The following is a 15066-nucleotide window of genomic DNA, read 5'->3' on the forward strand; positions in this document are numbered from 1 at the left end:
GAAAAGGGCCGCAGGGCGGAGTCGAACCGGGGCCCGCTGCGTCGAGGAGTAAACCTCTAGGCTATGTGAGCCCGCTCCACCAACTGGGCTATCCGGGCGCCGGAGTAGGCCTAATTTAAACAATCGACTATTAAGAGGAACAGAAGTAGGCTATACCAATTAGAATAATATCTCCCCTAAAAGGCAAATCCGTGACAAATGTGTTATTGCCATTAATGTGGGACTCGTGTCTTCAAATTGCGGCAAATGTGTATGAAGGAATGCTTTTAAAAATGCAGTTGTTTAGAGGCTACGGTGTTGGTTTCTTCCATAGTCCATACTCAGATTATCGTCATTATCTTTTAATTACGGATGAATACAAATTTAAGGCTGCAAATGAAAAAATATTGCATTGCTTCCGCCTTGAAAACTGCTGATTTTATTGAGCCAATTTCTCGCTCTGCAGACAGGAAAATCCTGGACAGCACAGTTCTTCCGTCTTGTCCAGGGAGTGGATTACAGGAGGACACCGTGTTGAAGGACAATCCCAAAACACAGAAGAACGGCGGACAAAACTTTCCTTACACCGGGTTAACAGTTTTAAATCCAGAATATCGGCCTTGGAACTAGTCTCTCTGAGCTAAACTGAAGCCTGCTGACAAAGAAAACTATTGTAATGGTGTGTAGGATTTTATACGATAGGCTACAAATATCACAAAAGACTGCATCTATACACGAACAGTTTGGTAATACCATGTGCGATTAATAAATATGGCCTACAATAAGGTAGGATCTCGTGGTTTTTCTTTGTGTAAATGCTGCTTAAGATAGGAAAATATGGTATAATAGGCCTATTTAAATAGGCTTCTCATAATTTAAGTTGTTGGCAAAAATGTGTCTAAATCTATTTATAATATGTTAAAAGATGTGTTCTGTTTTGTGGCTTAAAGCTTTCACTCTGCAATTATTTTGCATTATTATAACAACGGTTATTATTATTCTTATTATTACGTTGGGTTTTCTTGCATCGAAACACGCTTGAAAAGCAAAGCATTTGTGTATAAAATAAATGTTATACCCTCTCTTAATTTATAATGTATAATATTTTTTTTCCTTCTGTACTGTAAGGCTGCAAAGCTATCGAAGGTGTCCTCGTTTGTTCTTTATGAGCGTCTGCTTTTTCATGATTAACAAATAAAATCACCGCATGGAAACAAGATTGTTTGTTTTGGTTTATGCAGGAATTGTGCAAGTCTTCCAACAAAATCATCTCAGTTGAGAAGAAATAACTTGGTTAAAAACGAATTAATACAGTACAGACATTTCCTTTGGGCTACATGAGTGTCCCTCTGTACATGTAGTTATATTTTTGAGTGAAAGAGGAAAGATTTGATTCACTTTCAGCAGTTTAATGAAATCCACTACATGTTGATTCATGTTGTATCATATATATTTATAGTTTTGACATTTTGTTATTTAGTCATCTCTCCAAAAGGGTTATTGGTGTCCATCAGTCTTGCTAATTAGAGTTGTGTGTGTGTGTGTGTGTGTGTGTGTGTGTGTGTGTGTGTGTGTGTGTGTGTGTGTGTGTGTGTGTCTGTCTGCATGCATCCACTGATGTGTTTGTATAGAGCCAAGTGATGGATTGGAGACGGCATGCTCACAGTAAAAATGAACAAACCCCACTGGACCAAATGAATGACAATAGAGTGCAGCAGTAAGGTGGTCTATTGCTCCACACACAAAGGAGTTCGGAGTGACTGACATCTGCCCTCACACTGTCACCAACTGTCCCACATGCGTTGTCCTTAGATAGATAGATAGATAGATAGATAGATAGATAGATAGATAGATAGATAGAGAGATAGAGAGATAAATAGATAGATAGATAGATAGATAGATAGATAGATAGATAGATAAATAGATAGATAGATAGATAGATAGATAGATAGATAGATAGATAGATTGTCATCTGTAACAGATTGTGTCTGCATGTGTGTGTTAATTTGAGAAAAGCCCCAATTGGGACTGGTGGTGGCAGCAGCATGGGGTCTGACTAAGGAAACAGTGTCCAGCCTTTGTCTCAGTGTTCCGTTGCGTCTCCTTTAACCTCCGGGTCACCGTTCTTCACACTGAGGCCATGCAGTCAGACACAACAATGCTGTGACAGTGCTAAGTGAGTATAAAGCTGTAAGCATTGGGAGGTTAGAAATAAAGCAAAAGAAAAGACAAGAAAGAGGGAAGTGATTTTAAACAGGACTTTTCCATGAAGCAAACAAGATATAAGCCGGCATGATGTAGATCTGAACTCTTCCTGTTTTGCCATCAGATCAGCGTGACAAAGCCCTGAAGATGACACTTCTTGCTCTTTGTTTGTGTACATCTTCCTGGGCTGAGAAAAGCAGTAAAGTTAGCTCTGCCCAGCCTCTCTGTTTATTTTCTGTAACGGATTGACAGCAGCCTTCCAGGTCAAGGGTCACCTCCTCACTGAATGTTTAACAGCCTCCTTCTCCCTTCAAATGGCCAAAATATGGATGCTTGAACAAGTGTAGATCACCCTTCACCTCCCATGTATACGACCCCTGAGCCTCCACGAGGGGCCTGTTGTGAAAAGAGAGGATACTCCCCTTTGTGGCCTTCCAGGAGCAGAGGGGTGGAGAAGAAGGATGGGACAGAAACAAAGAGAAAAAGAAAGACAGAAGGAGAAAAAAGGAGAATGAGCTGCCGGAACTGAAATACTGAGATTGTTAGCAAGCCGTGCTAAATGACGGGTTTTACTAGTGCCTCTGTGATTGGCTGATTTAGGACTCAACTGCTTCATCATGGATGGATTTTTTATCCAGGTTGTTTATACAGATTGATTTCACACTTAACCTCCTGGCAAGTTAAAAGGGCCTCTGGAGGGCCATCCTTCAGATTAATCTCTATATTAATGTGATATTAATGATAGGAGCTTTGGAGTTTTATGGCTGCTGAGGTTAATTCCCTCTGAGGTTGAAGCTATCGGCCATAACTCTCTTCAGAACACTGTATGATGTCATCTCATGAATGCAGCCACAACTGAATCAGATGAATTAGTAATGGATGTTGATATAAAGGAGATCTTGCTGTTGCAGGGCTTTGCAGTGCAGTGGGGTTTACCACCTGTGTACTTCATGCTTGTAAAATGCATTTCTTCATACAGCATGATTGATAGATCTCTTCTCTTGTCTTCCCCTCTGTCTGCTAAGCTAGTGGAGCTGAGTGTTCAAATGCTCTGATGTATTAGCGACTATTGATTGCCTAATAGCTGTGTGTGTGTGTGTGTGTGTGTGTGTGTGTGTGTGTGTGTGTGCATTGTAGTCTGGATGATATTGAAGCTAGCCTGTGGAACCAGACAGGGCTCAGCTGAGTGGACTCATAAACTACAACCACACCAGCTCGCTGTCCGTCTGGGCCCCAGTCTGCCTCAAACCACACAAAAACTCAGCGACGATTGAGAAGAAGGAGAATTCTGAAACTTTTTAATGCAATAGGCTTACTCTCACAGTAAATGTGACACATGGCCTCCTCTGTGTGTCTTCATAAATCAGCGTACATACCCCTTCAAAAACATTGTGTTTTGGTGGCATTCATGCTCAGCTGACTCACGTCCTGAGATTACACTCACACCCAGGGGTTTTCTTCCTGTTTCTTTTAGTTTATGTGTCTCTTTTGACTGAAAACCTTTTAAGGGTTTATGAATTTAGTTGTGTAAGATCAGCCTAACTGAAACTGTGAAATTCATGAATTCTACACAGGTGTGGATTGTGGAAGGAGTTTACTAGGCCCAATGGTGTTAACACTTCCATAAAATCTATACCAAACTGTTCCTCCAAGTACAAAGTAAGTACGTCGTTACAAAATACTATTTACTATTTTCTTCACTTTAATTAAAGTCTTTGGCTTTTTGTTTTATTCGGTTTCAGAAGACATGAGTTCACAGACAATGAATGCAGTTGTATTGGGAGCTATAATCTGGTTTAGCTATACTGCATTTCTAATAGCCTTTACTCAGAATTCTAGTTTTAATCCGGTCACACAATGCTGTGTTATCTGTGTGACTCCTGCCTTTAAAGAAACATCTGAGTTGAGTAATTTAAGTTTAAATGGATCCTCTGAGCTGTGCCCCCCCCTTTTCCCACAGTCAAGAGATGAGGCAGAAAAGCTTGTGTCCTGCCATTCATGCCCCAGGTTGGAGCTGTTGTTGTATGCTGTGATTTCCACTGGGACAGTTGACAGTACAGCACGAGACACACACAGAGGCTCAGCAGCCCGCATGCTGAAAGGCAGATCAAACACCCTGTCTGCAAAGCCTCTCCATATTGCTGCCCAGCACTCAGAGAGAGAGAGAGAGAGTGTGTGTGTGTGTGTGTGTGTGTGTGTGTGTGTGTGTGTGTATTCTTGGTGGGATTGATGAGTGAGGAGGGCAGATGGCCTTATCCTATCTGTGGGGGCTGGTGTGAGGTTCCATCGTGGTCCCATGGGGCAACATATTTAGTACCCCCCCCCCACCCCCAACCCAAGCGCAGGCACGTGCACACAAACACGCACACACACACACACACACACACACACACAGGCATAACCCCCAGAAAGTATACATACACCTGAGTATATCTTTCTATCTATCTATCTATCTATCTATCTATCTATCTATCTATCTATCTATCTATCTATCTATCTATCTGCTTGATCTAGCCCCTGGCGGACTGCCGTGCTCTTCTTTCCCTCCGATTCATATGCAATGATGCTGAATGGAGTAAATCTGCTTGTAGGTTGACATCTGGCATTCTCATTCGGGATGTTAGAAAGTGTTATAGGGTTCTTCTCCCCATGCATTGCGCTTTACAATGGTTCTCGGTGTGCTATTTGTGTGTCTTTATGCAAAAGGCTATTGTATGCACCCAACTGTTATTCCTGTGGGTGTTGAAGCGAGCAGTTACTGTTACAGCACTCTCTACTTGTCCCCCGTTTCTCTCACACACTTCTGTTTCGGAATCACCCCACATTTCTTAATCCCCTCTGCATGGGTTTCTATGTTTTTAATATGAATAAATTGTCAGCAAATGCATCCTGACGCTGCCTTTCCAACAAAAACTCATGCAAATTCTGTACATGTATGTTAGGCTCTGATAGACTGTGACCATGTCATTCCCATGTGACAGTTACCTCATGGTTTTGGCTGCCCCTGTTGTGCCAGGGTCTATTCTCAGGCGAATGTTTCTCTCGGTGGGGTAGAGGTGTTAAAAGGCCCTGGGATGTCTTAAAGTGATACTTTAGAACAGTTGGACCACATGCTGCTGGAACACTATTGGCCAGAGAAAAGACTCACACTAGTGAGGGCTGCATGAATCTACTGATATGAAAGTTCAGCACGTATCCTCAAAGGAATCTTTAACTTTAGACATTTGTAATCTGTTTGTCATAACGTTTTCTACAGGCAGTTTGAGGTGTAATAAAACATAGTGTTCAGCGATCAGAGGGGGATATAAATGTTGAAAAACCTAAGAATGTGTATTTTCTACCAGCAAAAGAAGGACAGCATGTGTTGTCCCTAAGGGAAGGATTTACAACATATGGACACTGTACTCCTGCCACATGGACATCCCTGAACCAACCATGTGACCTCCCTGCCTCTGAGGGAGGTTTGCTGTTAGTCCAACTAATCCTAACTAAGCTGTCCATTTGAATGAACACTTAGAGGGCAACACTAACGTATGGCATACATTGATTCTGCCCTCTCTAATCACTGTAATACTGCCACTCTCTCAACTTACACTCCGATTTGGGAAGCCAACGCCATAGCTAGAACAAGTTAGTGTGTGAGGCAGCAAAGAATTAAGTCCATGTGGGTCTTTTGACTCTAAGTTTGTTAGTAAATTCTTTACATTGCCGTGCTAATTTCATATTATCTAACTGAAGTGAACATCTAAATGTCAGTTCATACATAACTTCGAGTCAGTTCCCTATGTTAAACTGTGGCAAAAATCTAAATGTAAGCATGTCATGTATGCAACTGCTGGGAACAAGCCAGCATCACATGTAGAAGCTATTGACATTATTGATCAAATTAATTAAAAACAGGTTGATGTCAGGGTCAACAACTTCCCATTTCAGTGTCTACTCCTTCCTTCAACTGCCTTTGAAAAATAACACAGTTTACCAACCAGGTAAGTCTCTGTAGCTATGACAGCCACACTTCTGTTGTTCACAGGACAATTGACCATGACCCCAGGCAGCTCCCAAAGGTCTGCACAGGTCAAAGGCTAGAAAAGGCTGAAATGCCTAGGGGTGTGGATGTTTAGCAGCTACCTAGGGGAAGGAAGGACTGTTTAAACACCTGATGCTTTGCGATGGTGCCAAACATTAGTAAGTGTAAAGCTGAAAGGTCTTAAACCTGCTCATCCAGGAGATAAGAGGCAATGATTCAACAGTGTGTGTGTTGACAGTGATGGAGATGAATACTTTGAAGGATGAGGCAGCTACTGAGTGCATTACCACAGCTAAGAGTCCACATGTACTTCTGTTGGTTTGTCATGCTGTTTGTGAGTGTTCCTCAGTGCATTGCCTGCCATTGTCTGTGATTGTGTATGCATGCTCTACCACAGGGAAATAGAGTGTTTTGCCCCCCCCCCCCCCCCCCCCAACACTGAGTCACGGTGGCTTTTTGACAGTAGAGCCGGAAGACAAATGCCCCCCGTCCTGCTGAAACATTCATGGAGCCTTATGACCCTCTCCTCCACCTAATGTACCCTAACAGGCCTTTATGGCCTCTCTCTAGCCTAGCGCCACCTTAGTGCTTCTTCCCGGCATCTAACTTCTTAACACCCTGCCACCGCTGGTCTTTTATGCCCTTTCAGCAGTCTGCTGGAGAAGCCTCGCCCTGGTGGGTTTCCTAAGTGGACAAAGGATGGCTACAGCACAATATCCCAGAGACATCCATTAAATCAAGCTGCAGGTGTGTGGTTGGTATGTCTCGGCTGACTTTGTTATATGCTTCCAGTGTCATGTTGTTCCCCTTCTTTGCTTTCATCTCCTTCACGTGTGGTCATCGACAGTCTTTGCAATCGGATTCCTAAGGGTTGCATTGATCTGTTAAGATTGTCACTTTAAAAAGGCCCCATTAGGGTTTAAGGTTTGACAGGTGATATCAACATGCTTTAGTGCACATTTAAATGTTACCCAAAGAGCAAGGGAGATAAGCTAGGGTAGGAGTAAAGGACTGTGGACAAAAAACTTTAATAAAGAGAGTGAGAAAGCAAGACTAGGTGTGTTATTTGCATGACATTTGTTTGACAATTGCGTGTCTAGCTATTAAGCAGAGTGACCTCAGCTTATCATTGGGACCAGACACTGTGTCCTCTGTGTGTGTCCTCCCTGTGTGGGTCCACAGGGACATCAGGCCCGAGCAGTGTGTTTTACTATTCTCTTGGCCCCCCCACTTTGTTTACCTCTCCATGATATAAATGCCATATGCTAAATGAGCTTGTGTTACGGCTCCCGTTACCAAGCGGTCCTTCTGCCCCACGCACACACGCCAACATCAAGCACAACTGATATCTAAGCCATATCCACGCCTATAAAGTGGAGATCCATTGATCTGTTTATGCTTTTTTAACAATCTTCCAACACTTGAGATTCATCTCAGCCACAGACAATCTTCTGATGGTCATTGATTCATCTGGGAACATTAGGCCAATTAATTAGTGGTGGCAGTCACTGCTGTTTATTTGGTAGTCAATCATTATCGAAGCATTATCAGTTACCATGTGACATTTGCCATTCCAATAATGCAACTCCATAAATACTGCAGTTGCTTCATTTTAACCAAATATTCATTACTAAAAAGAACTTTACATCCCAGACTACTTTATTGACGACGTTCTTATTGACTGAGTTGAAAGAAGTCACAGAGGATGGCTCAGACTCAAGATACGGTAAGAGTCAGTCTATATTTCTGATAATGTACTTTCATCAGAGGAAAACTGCAGAGCTCGGCAAGTATTTTCTTCACTTCAGGATTTAGTGGTGCCTGTTAAGTGTCCAGACAGTGTAGACAACCTATACCTGGCTTTTTATTAAATGGATTTTCAAATAGATTATTCTACATGTCAACTTTCTTCTTTTTAATCATGCATTCTGTCTTCCCTGCAAATTTACCTGGGTGCACAGGTTGGAATGCAACAAAGAATTCCCAAAATATGTGCAAAGAATTTTTCAATGCAAAAAAAAAGATATTTCAATGCAGATGTGAAACATTGATTTAAACAACAACAGAGATGTACATACAATACATCATACACACATAGTATTGCATTACTTCTAATGTAAAAATGTGTCTCTGTATTGTCCCATTTAAATAAACTAGAAAAGAAAAAAAAACATTGCTATCACTTTTTCTTTTATTAATCCACATTTTAAAGATAAAATCAAACGTTTTCACACAGTGTTTATTTCATTTCTTTAGTCCACTTGTAAGACTAAAATATCAGGCAAAGCATGAAAGGAGTTTAAAAAAGCACAGGATATGTCATATGTTATATTGACATATGTTATGTCAATATATTTCACTTACTGTGAAACATTGTTCATAGTATAGCAATGAAGGTCTCTGATAAAAGAGAAGGTGCAATTCTGAGCATGATATGCATGAAAAAAAGCCAGGAAAAGTTTACTAATGGATTACTGTCAAATTCAGCATGTTCAACTTCTCCACTCTCTTGTGAAATAGTTCATCTGGATCCATCGCAGTATTTGTAACGATTATGACAACATCAGCAAAGATACAGACAGCAAAATGCTCCTATGTGCATATTACCCTGCCAAAAAAACAAACAGGTGTGATGATCGTTAATTTTCCTAAACTTCCTGGGAAACACAAAACAAAACACAGTGAAACCTTTGGCGCGCACAGTATTTCTGCATTAGCACCCCTCATTTCATCATTTTTAGCCTGTGGTCCTTCTCTCCAACCTCTCAGGCCCACACCGCTCTGTGAGCTCCAGCAGCAGATCAATGCCTCTGAAATGGAGCCGACTACAGTCACATTAACGGTGCGCGTCATCTTAAAGGGCTCTTCCCAGAAGACCTTCCTGCTCACACTCTCACACATGCTCCAAACACAACAGCCAACAGAGGGGAAACAAAGGTCAATACAGGCTATGCTGCACCGCGTCTTGTTTAGCCTAGCCGGACCTGCTAACTGTTAAAGGCTTACATTACAAAGTCCTGTTCATTAAGGACCCTGACAAAACCAGAGATAGTTCTCAGACACAAGGGCATATTGAGGGGATATCATATGATCTGCATCTTCTCTGCAACAGGAAGCATCTGTTTTCTTGACATGAAAAATGAATCAAACACCTTTCAGCTCTCTTTTGTGTGTATCACTAACCACAATACATCAATACTGGAACCTCTTACCATAAAAGATTGAATCTGCAGCACAAAAAATGATCAATATCGGAATGTGAAGAGTGGAAAACGTGTTTTTTCTTTCTGTCTGCTCCAGGGTGCAGACAGACACATGGCACCTTCCTCCATCATAATCTCCTATTCAAAGGATTATCAGTTAAGATGTCACCTTCAAACAAATGTTTGTCCAGCTCTGTATTGGCTACAGGCATGCTGGCTGCTTCCATTGGAGGTCGAATTAGCTTCAATGATGAGCCTCTCAAATCTAAAGGCCCTGGTGGAGCTGAAAGGCCTCCTCAGGGGAATAAGGTTTAGATGTAACCTTTCATCCGCTGCCTTCTGGAGGCTGGAGGCCTCCTGAGTGTAAATGAGTATGTGGAAGCTAATGCTTGAGGGGTATTTTTTGTGGGGAAATGGTGTGAATATTAATAAATTATTGGCTCTGAGCGATCCAAAACAAATTGGCAGTTTAGTTATGGGTTGTTTTGCACCGTGTGGAGCCAAATTAACAGTTTTTTTTTGCATTTTCTTTTAATTGACACACCTCAACACAAACACAGAAAAAAATATTTTTAGATTTAAATTGGAACAAAAAATAGAATTTTAAATATAAATTTGTGTGAAAGTAATACCCATCTTTCCATGAATATATCTGTTTGTAAGTCTTTCCATGACATAAACTACCGAAACCTTTCTATGCATTGCTCAAAATGTGGGTACAAGGACACCATATTGTGGGTTTTTCATCTAGTTTGAGTCAGTCGTTGTTTTGACCTGCCATTTACATTCCCACCACGTCAAACACTTTTTTTTACTCTTTGTGTTGATTCAATAAGAATTTTATAATACATTCCAACCTAAAGATATAAATAAGTATGCAAATGCAGTCATGTTTATCGTGAAAGTCACGGGAAGACTGACTCTAAAGCCTCTGCAACTAAAATTCAAAAAACCAATCCACCTGTTCACCTCTCTCCACAGAACAGCAGGATTGGTTACACATGCTAATCATGTGTGTTGAGGTCATCCCCACTGCCAGCGTGAACGAGCCAAAGAAACAGCGGAGGTTTCCTCTCTGTCCTTGCAGTGTTCGAGCCCAGCGCCTTATTGATCACAATGAGTAAGTTAATAAGCTTTAGCCTCATTCATCAGCAGGGTAGAGACTGGAACTGCACACGGCAGGCTTAATCAAGTCATCAGTGCCCGTCAAGCATGAACACAGTAATTAAAGGAAGAGAGAACACAGAGATGAAGAGAGAGGAGAGGAGCAGGGGTCTATAGGGTTTGCCTTGGAAAGAGATAGAGAACTTCAGCGCTCCATTTATAAAGCACCGATTTATAAAGACAGCGGCTGAGGAGCGACACAGTTGGATTAATCACTCTATCTTTTCTGCCTTATATAGCTCTCACATTAATCCGGCCGCAGTTAATCAATAGCTGAAATACAATCAGCCAGGTGATCCAAACAGTGACCTGAAGACAGACAATTCATCCCGCCTCGAGTAGACCCTCCACACATAAACAAGACAAAAAACAACAATCCCATCCCAAAATTGGAAAAGTGCAGATGTTGTTTATCAGTGGCAGGGTTAGAATTGTGTAGAAATTTCTCTGATGAAGGTTTTTACTTTCTCCATGTTTGCCCTTTTTAAGGGCCAGTTCACCCCAATAACAAGAAGACATATGGTAGTGCTCAGAGCACTTTAAATATCATCAGTGGCTTCCCTTACTTATAACAATGTCCCGGTCAGTCTGGAAAATGCCCAGATCTCTCTGTCAACCATTTTTGTTGGCAGTGTCGACAGTTTTTTCTGTCGAAAAAAATTAAAACGCCTCTAGGTACCTCTAAGGAAAAGTGAGAAATTATAGCAAGTACTTTACTTTCCCCTTCACCTTTTGTCACTGTAATGCATCTTTATTATCTTTTGTGTATCATCCCTGCTGCAGTCCATGTGTTAATATGTTAGTGTGTGTCTGTAATCTGCAACCAGCGGGCCTCACTCAGGTGCTCCTATCCCCCTGTGCCCTATTAGCCTTAAACCTGACCATTAGACTGTCCCTTAAAAAACACACCTAATGAAGACAGCTCCCACACTGAGTGTCCATTAATTGTGACTGTTGTTGTCCTGTAACCCATCTCCTGCTGGATGCAAAGCTCTGGGCAGAGGTGTGTTTGTTTTGTGTGTGTGTGTGTGTGTGTGTGTGTGTGTGTGTGTGTGTGTGTGTGTGTGTGTGTGTTTTGTCGCCGCCAGTATGGCTGCTGTGGTGAGGAAGCTGACAGGTAAAATTAGCGTCACAGGTGGTCATAGAGGCATGCAAGTGCTATAAATGCTACAACCCCCCCCACACCACACACACACACACACACACACACACACACACACACACACACACACACACACGAGTGGGAAGACATACCCCCACACACATTACACATTAAAAAAGAGTTTATGACAATATTGCTACCTGTTCAACTTAATTAGTATTCCCTCTAAAGTATATAGATTTAATACAAGTTACACCTGGCAATTAAAAAAACTCAAACATCAGGTCCATTTTTCCATCCTCCAACCAATTTCCTGGATAAAATCAAACCATTACGATGATCAACTTTACACTAATTTCTCGTTATGTTATAGGTTTTCTGGTGCTTGCATGCAACAGTTGAGTCAATAATCTCATTGTTTGGTGTTCCAAAGAATGGCAAATCCCATCACGTCTTTCAGGACTAAACTTTCCCAAAAACAGTTTGGGTTTTTCACACTTTATTGCACAAATGACATGACCATAAGAATGGTAATAAAGTACATATACAGTATATTCCAGTCAATTGCATCAAAATGACCAAAAAGAAATGCATTTGAGTGGATTCTCCTCCTGATATCTTAATTAGTCTAACATCTCAACCTAAACTTTACCCTCCTCCTCTCCCCGGTCACACTAATCACACAGCACAGTGGACAGACTGAAAACTGTTACCCCTCTGGGACTCAAACCAACAACCGCAATCCCAACTCGCTTTACAACTCATAATTAGCACAGGGAACACATCTCCCATTTGGATAGACAGTGTAAAACACACACACACGCGCACACACACACACAGACTAAAGCAACAAATATGTGCCTGAAGTGTGTCCTCCAGGAGGATTGTGCCATAGGCAAATGCAATGTGCCTGTGAACACATGTGCTTGAACAGGCACACACTCCCACAGAGCAACTTAATTACTGCACGAGTCCTTCATAGATCTGTTATCTTATCTGATACCCAGATCATTTGATCGATAGAGAACAACCACAGAGGGTTTATTTAAGTCTGCCGATCATTAATGTGGGTCCTGCAGTGCAGATACGGAGCACCAGTGGAAACCCGTTGAAGTGCTCCGACACAGCTTAGCAGCACAAACAAGGCCAGGACAAGATGTGTGTGTGATTCTGTGTTGTAGATTATGATTTGGAAAAGGGATTACACTTGCAAACCAAATACAGAAGCTCTGGTTGACTTGTGTGTGCTCTCGAGGTTTCCTGAAAGCAGTTTACAGTGAAAAAAAAAAAAGATAGCAATCCCCCTTACAGTATTGATCCCAATATAATCATTGATAGAGCAATCTCTAAATGACTAGCATGGGATTCAATAAAAAGGCACAGCCCATTGATGATTTCTTTTTTTCATCCACCTTCTGTAACACCATCTCCCTCATTGCCTCAACAGCAACAATGTGCCTCCCCAATTAATGGGTAACTAATAAATTAAATGAATGGCTGCTTGTTTATTGGTCACAAAGGGTTGTGATGAGAGTGGCCAGGCTCTAAGAACCGAGGCGCGAGGCAGCATACTCCAGTGTTTGCATTAAAGTGTCGTATAAAAGTTTGTCCTCATTGTGGGGCAAGCTTCCTGGCCCACGCCGGGGCTTACTGTCACAGGGCTAATTGGGCCTCTTTTTAGTCCCTTTTGTGGTGCAGCACACTTCTTTTGTGTGTGGGGCGGAGTGGGGTGCAAGCAAGACACCCTTTTGGAGGGGTTTGGGGGTGGTTCGAGGGACAAGGAGGAGGATGAGTGTTGGTAATAATGAAGGAGCAGGCACGTATGATCAACAATGGATCCCCTGGATTATGGTCCGGACAAAGACAGTGTTGCAGTAATTAGTAACTCCTGCATTGTGTGTGTGTGTGTGTGTGTGTGTGTGTGTGTATTTGTGTGTGTGTGTGTGTGTGTGTGTGTGTGTGTGTGTGTGTGTGTGTGTGTGTGTGTGTGTGTGTGGAATGGGGGCAGAAGGCATTGCTCTATTAGCAGCTGTGTCTCAAGAACCTGACCACTGTAAGAGGAGGATGTGTGGGGCCTTTAGGATGATTCAGAAGAGGGATGGACAACAATAAAAGACAGACCTTCATATTGGCGCTAGTTCCAGTAGAAAAACAGTCTCATTTTTCATAATCTATTAAAAGTTGAAAACCAACAATGTCTCTGTTTCTCAATATACCGTGTGGCTCTCAGTCCCAAGCCCATTTGTTCCTACTGAAAAAGTTAATCTTTTAAAATTGATCACAAATATATAGTGGAATTTTTTTAAATGGCGTAAAAATGTTCAGAGCATTGAAGTTTTTAGCAAACGTTACTCAAGAAGGAGTACATTGCATTGTCATTGGTGACTAGTTTCAGCTGAGGAGGGTGAAAGAGAGACAGCCTTTTGCAGGAGTTTAGTGCCTGAACAGGGACATGGGCGATGTATGAGGACTTGATTTAAAACAAATTACAGTGCCCATGTTCTTTGTAATGATGGAACATGTCAGCCAGTGCAACCTGTTAACAGCTTTTGCTAATGTTGACAATTTGAACTTACTCCATGTCTCTTTGAATGTTTCAAATGCCTTAGCACACATAAACCCACAAATGTGTTCTATGTTATGATTATCATTCAAAATCTCAACTACTGTTAAGACTCCCTAACTGCTTCAGTTTCAATTATTGGTGAGTTTAGTTTTGGGTTATAACGAACTGTACAAAAACACACATGCATAAGTAGGTGTTGCACTGCTACCACAGCATACTGAGTTTCCCAACTCTGTGAGCAGAAACACACTTGAGGAAAATAAATTAATCAGCTGCTCAGTTGGGGATGGATTTAACGCCTGGGTATGCATGGGAAGATGTCAAACTTGACAACTGAAAAAGTTGTCAAACTGAGGCTTTGGGCCCACGCTAATCAGTTTCATTGAAATTCCCCCATTCCTTTCATCCCCTATTCATCCATATCTCCCTCTGTCTGCACTTACATCCAGCCTTCCTGCAGTTTAGGCTGATTATCAGGAGTGGCCCATTTACAGTATGGCTGTAATTAGTGGGATGAGCTGAGCAGAAGGATCCTCTTATGGGGGTTAAGAAGGCATTTACTCAAGGACCTGGCATCTGAGGAGCTGATGTGTGGCAGGGTGGTATGACAACAATGGGAAGGGGATTTCCCTTTGAATTCATCCAAGCAGGGCCCACCCTGAGGAGGAAAAGAGGTGCACCACAGCTGGGTGACATGCATGTTTGTTTGTTTTATCGACAGCTGTCCTAAAAACTCAATTTTAGTTCACATCTAGTTGTTGTAATCTGACGTCATCATATCTGAAATATTTTCTTCAGCAATGTTTGCAATAAAAATCAT

General features: G+C 41.8%; 1 protein-coding gene across 1 annotated transcript in view; it reads left to right on the forward strand.

The window, feature by feature from the left end:
• prdm14 (PR domain containing 14) overlaps positions 1–961 on the forward strand; it is a 4751-nt gene extending 3790 nt beyond the window's left edge. Inside the window, exon 8 of the mRNA XM_034862310.1 lies at positions 446–961. Coding sequence (XP_034718201.1) covers positions 446–609 — 164 coding nt within the window. The 3' untranslated portion in view covers positions 610–961. The remainder of the gene's footprint in view (positions 1–445) is intronic.
• Positions 962–15066: the final 14105 nt, after the last annotated feature.

The sequence above is a fragment of the Etheostoma cragini genome, chromosome 22, assembly GCF_013103735.1.
Source record: "Etheostoma cragini isolate CJK2018 chromosome 22, CSU_Ecrag_1.0, whole genome shotgun sequence".
Lineage (NCBI taxonomy): Eukaryota > Metazoa > Chordata > Actinopteri > Perciformes > Percidae > Etheostoma > Etheostoma cragini.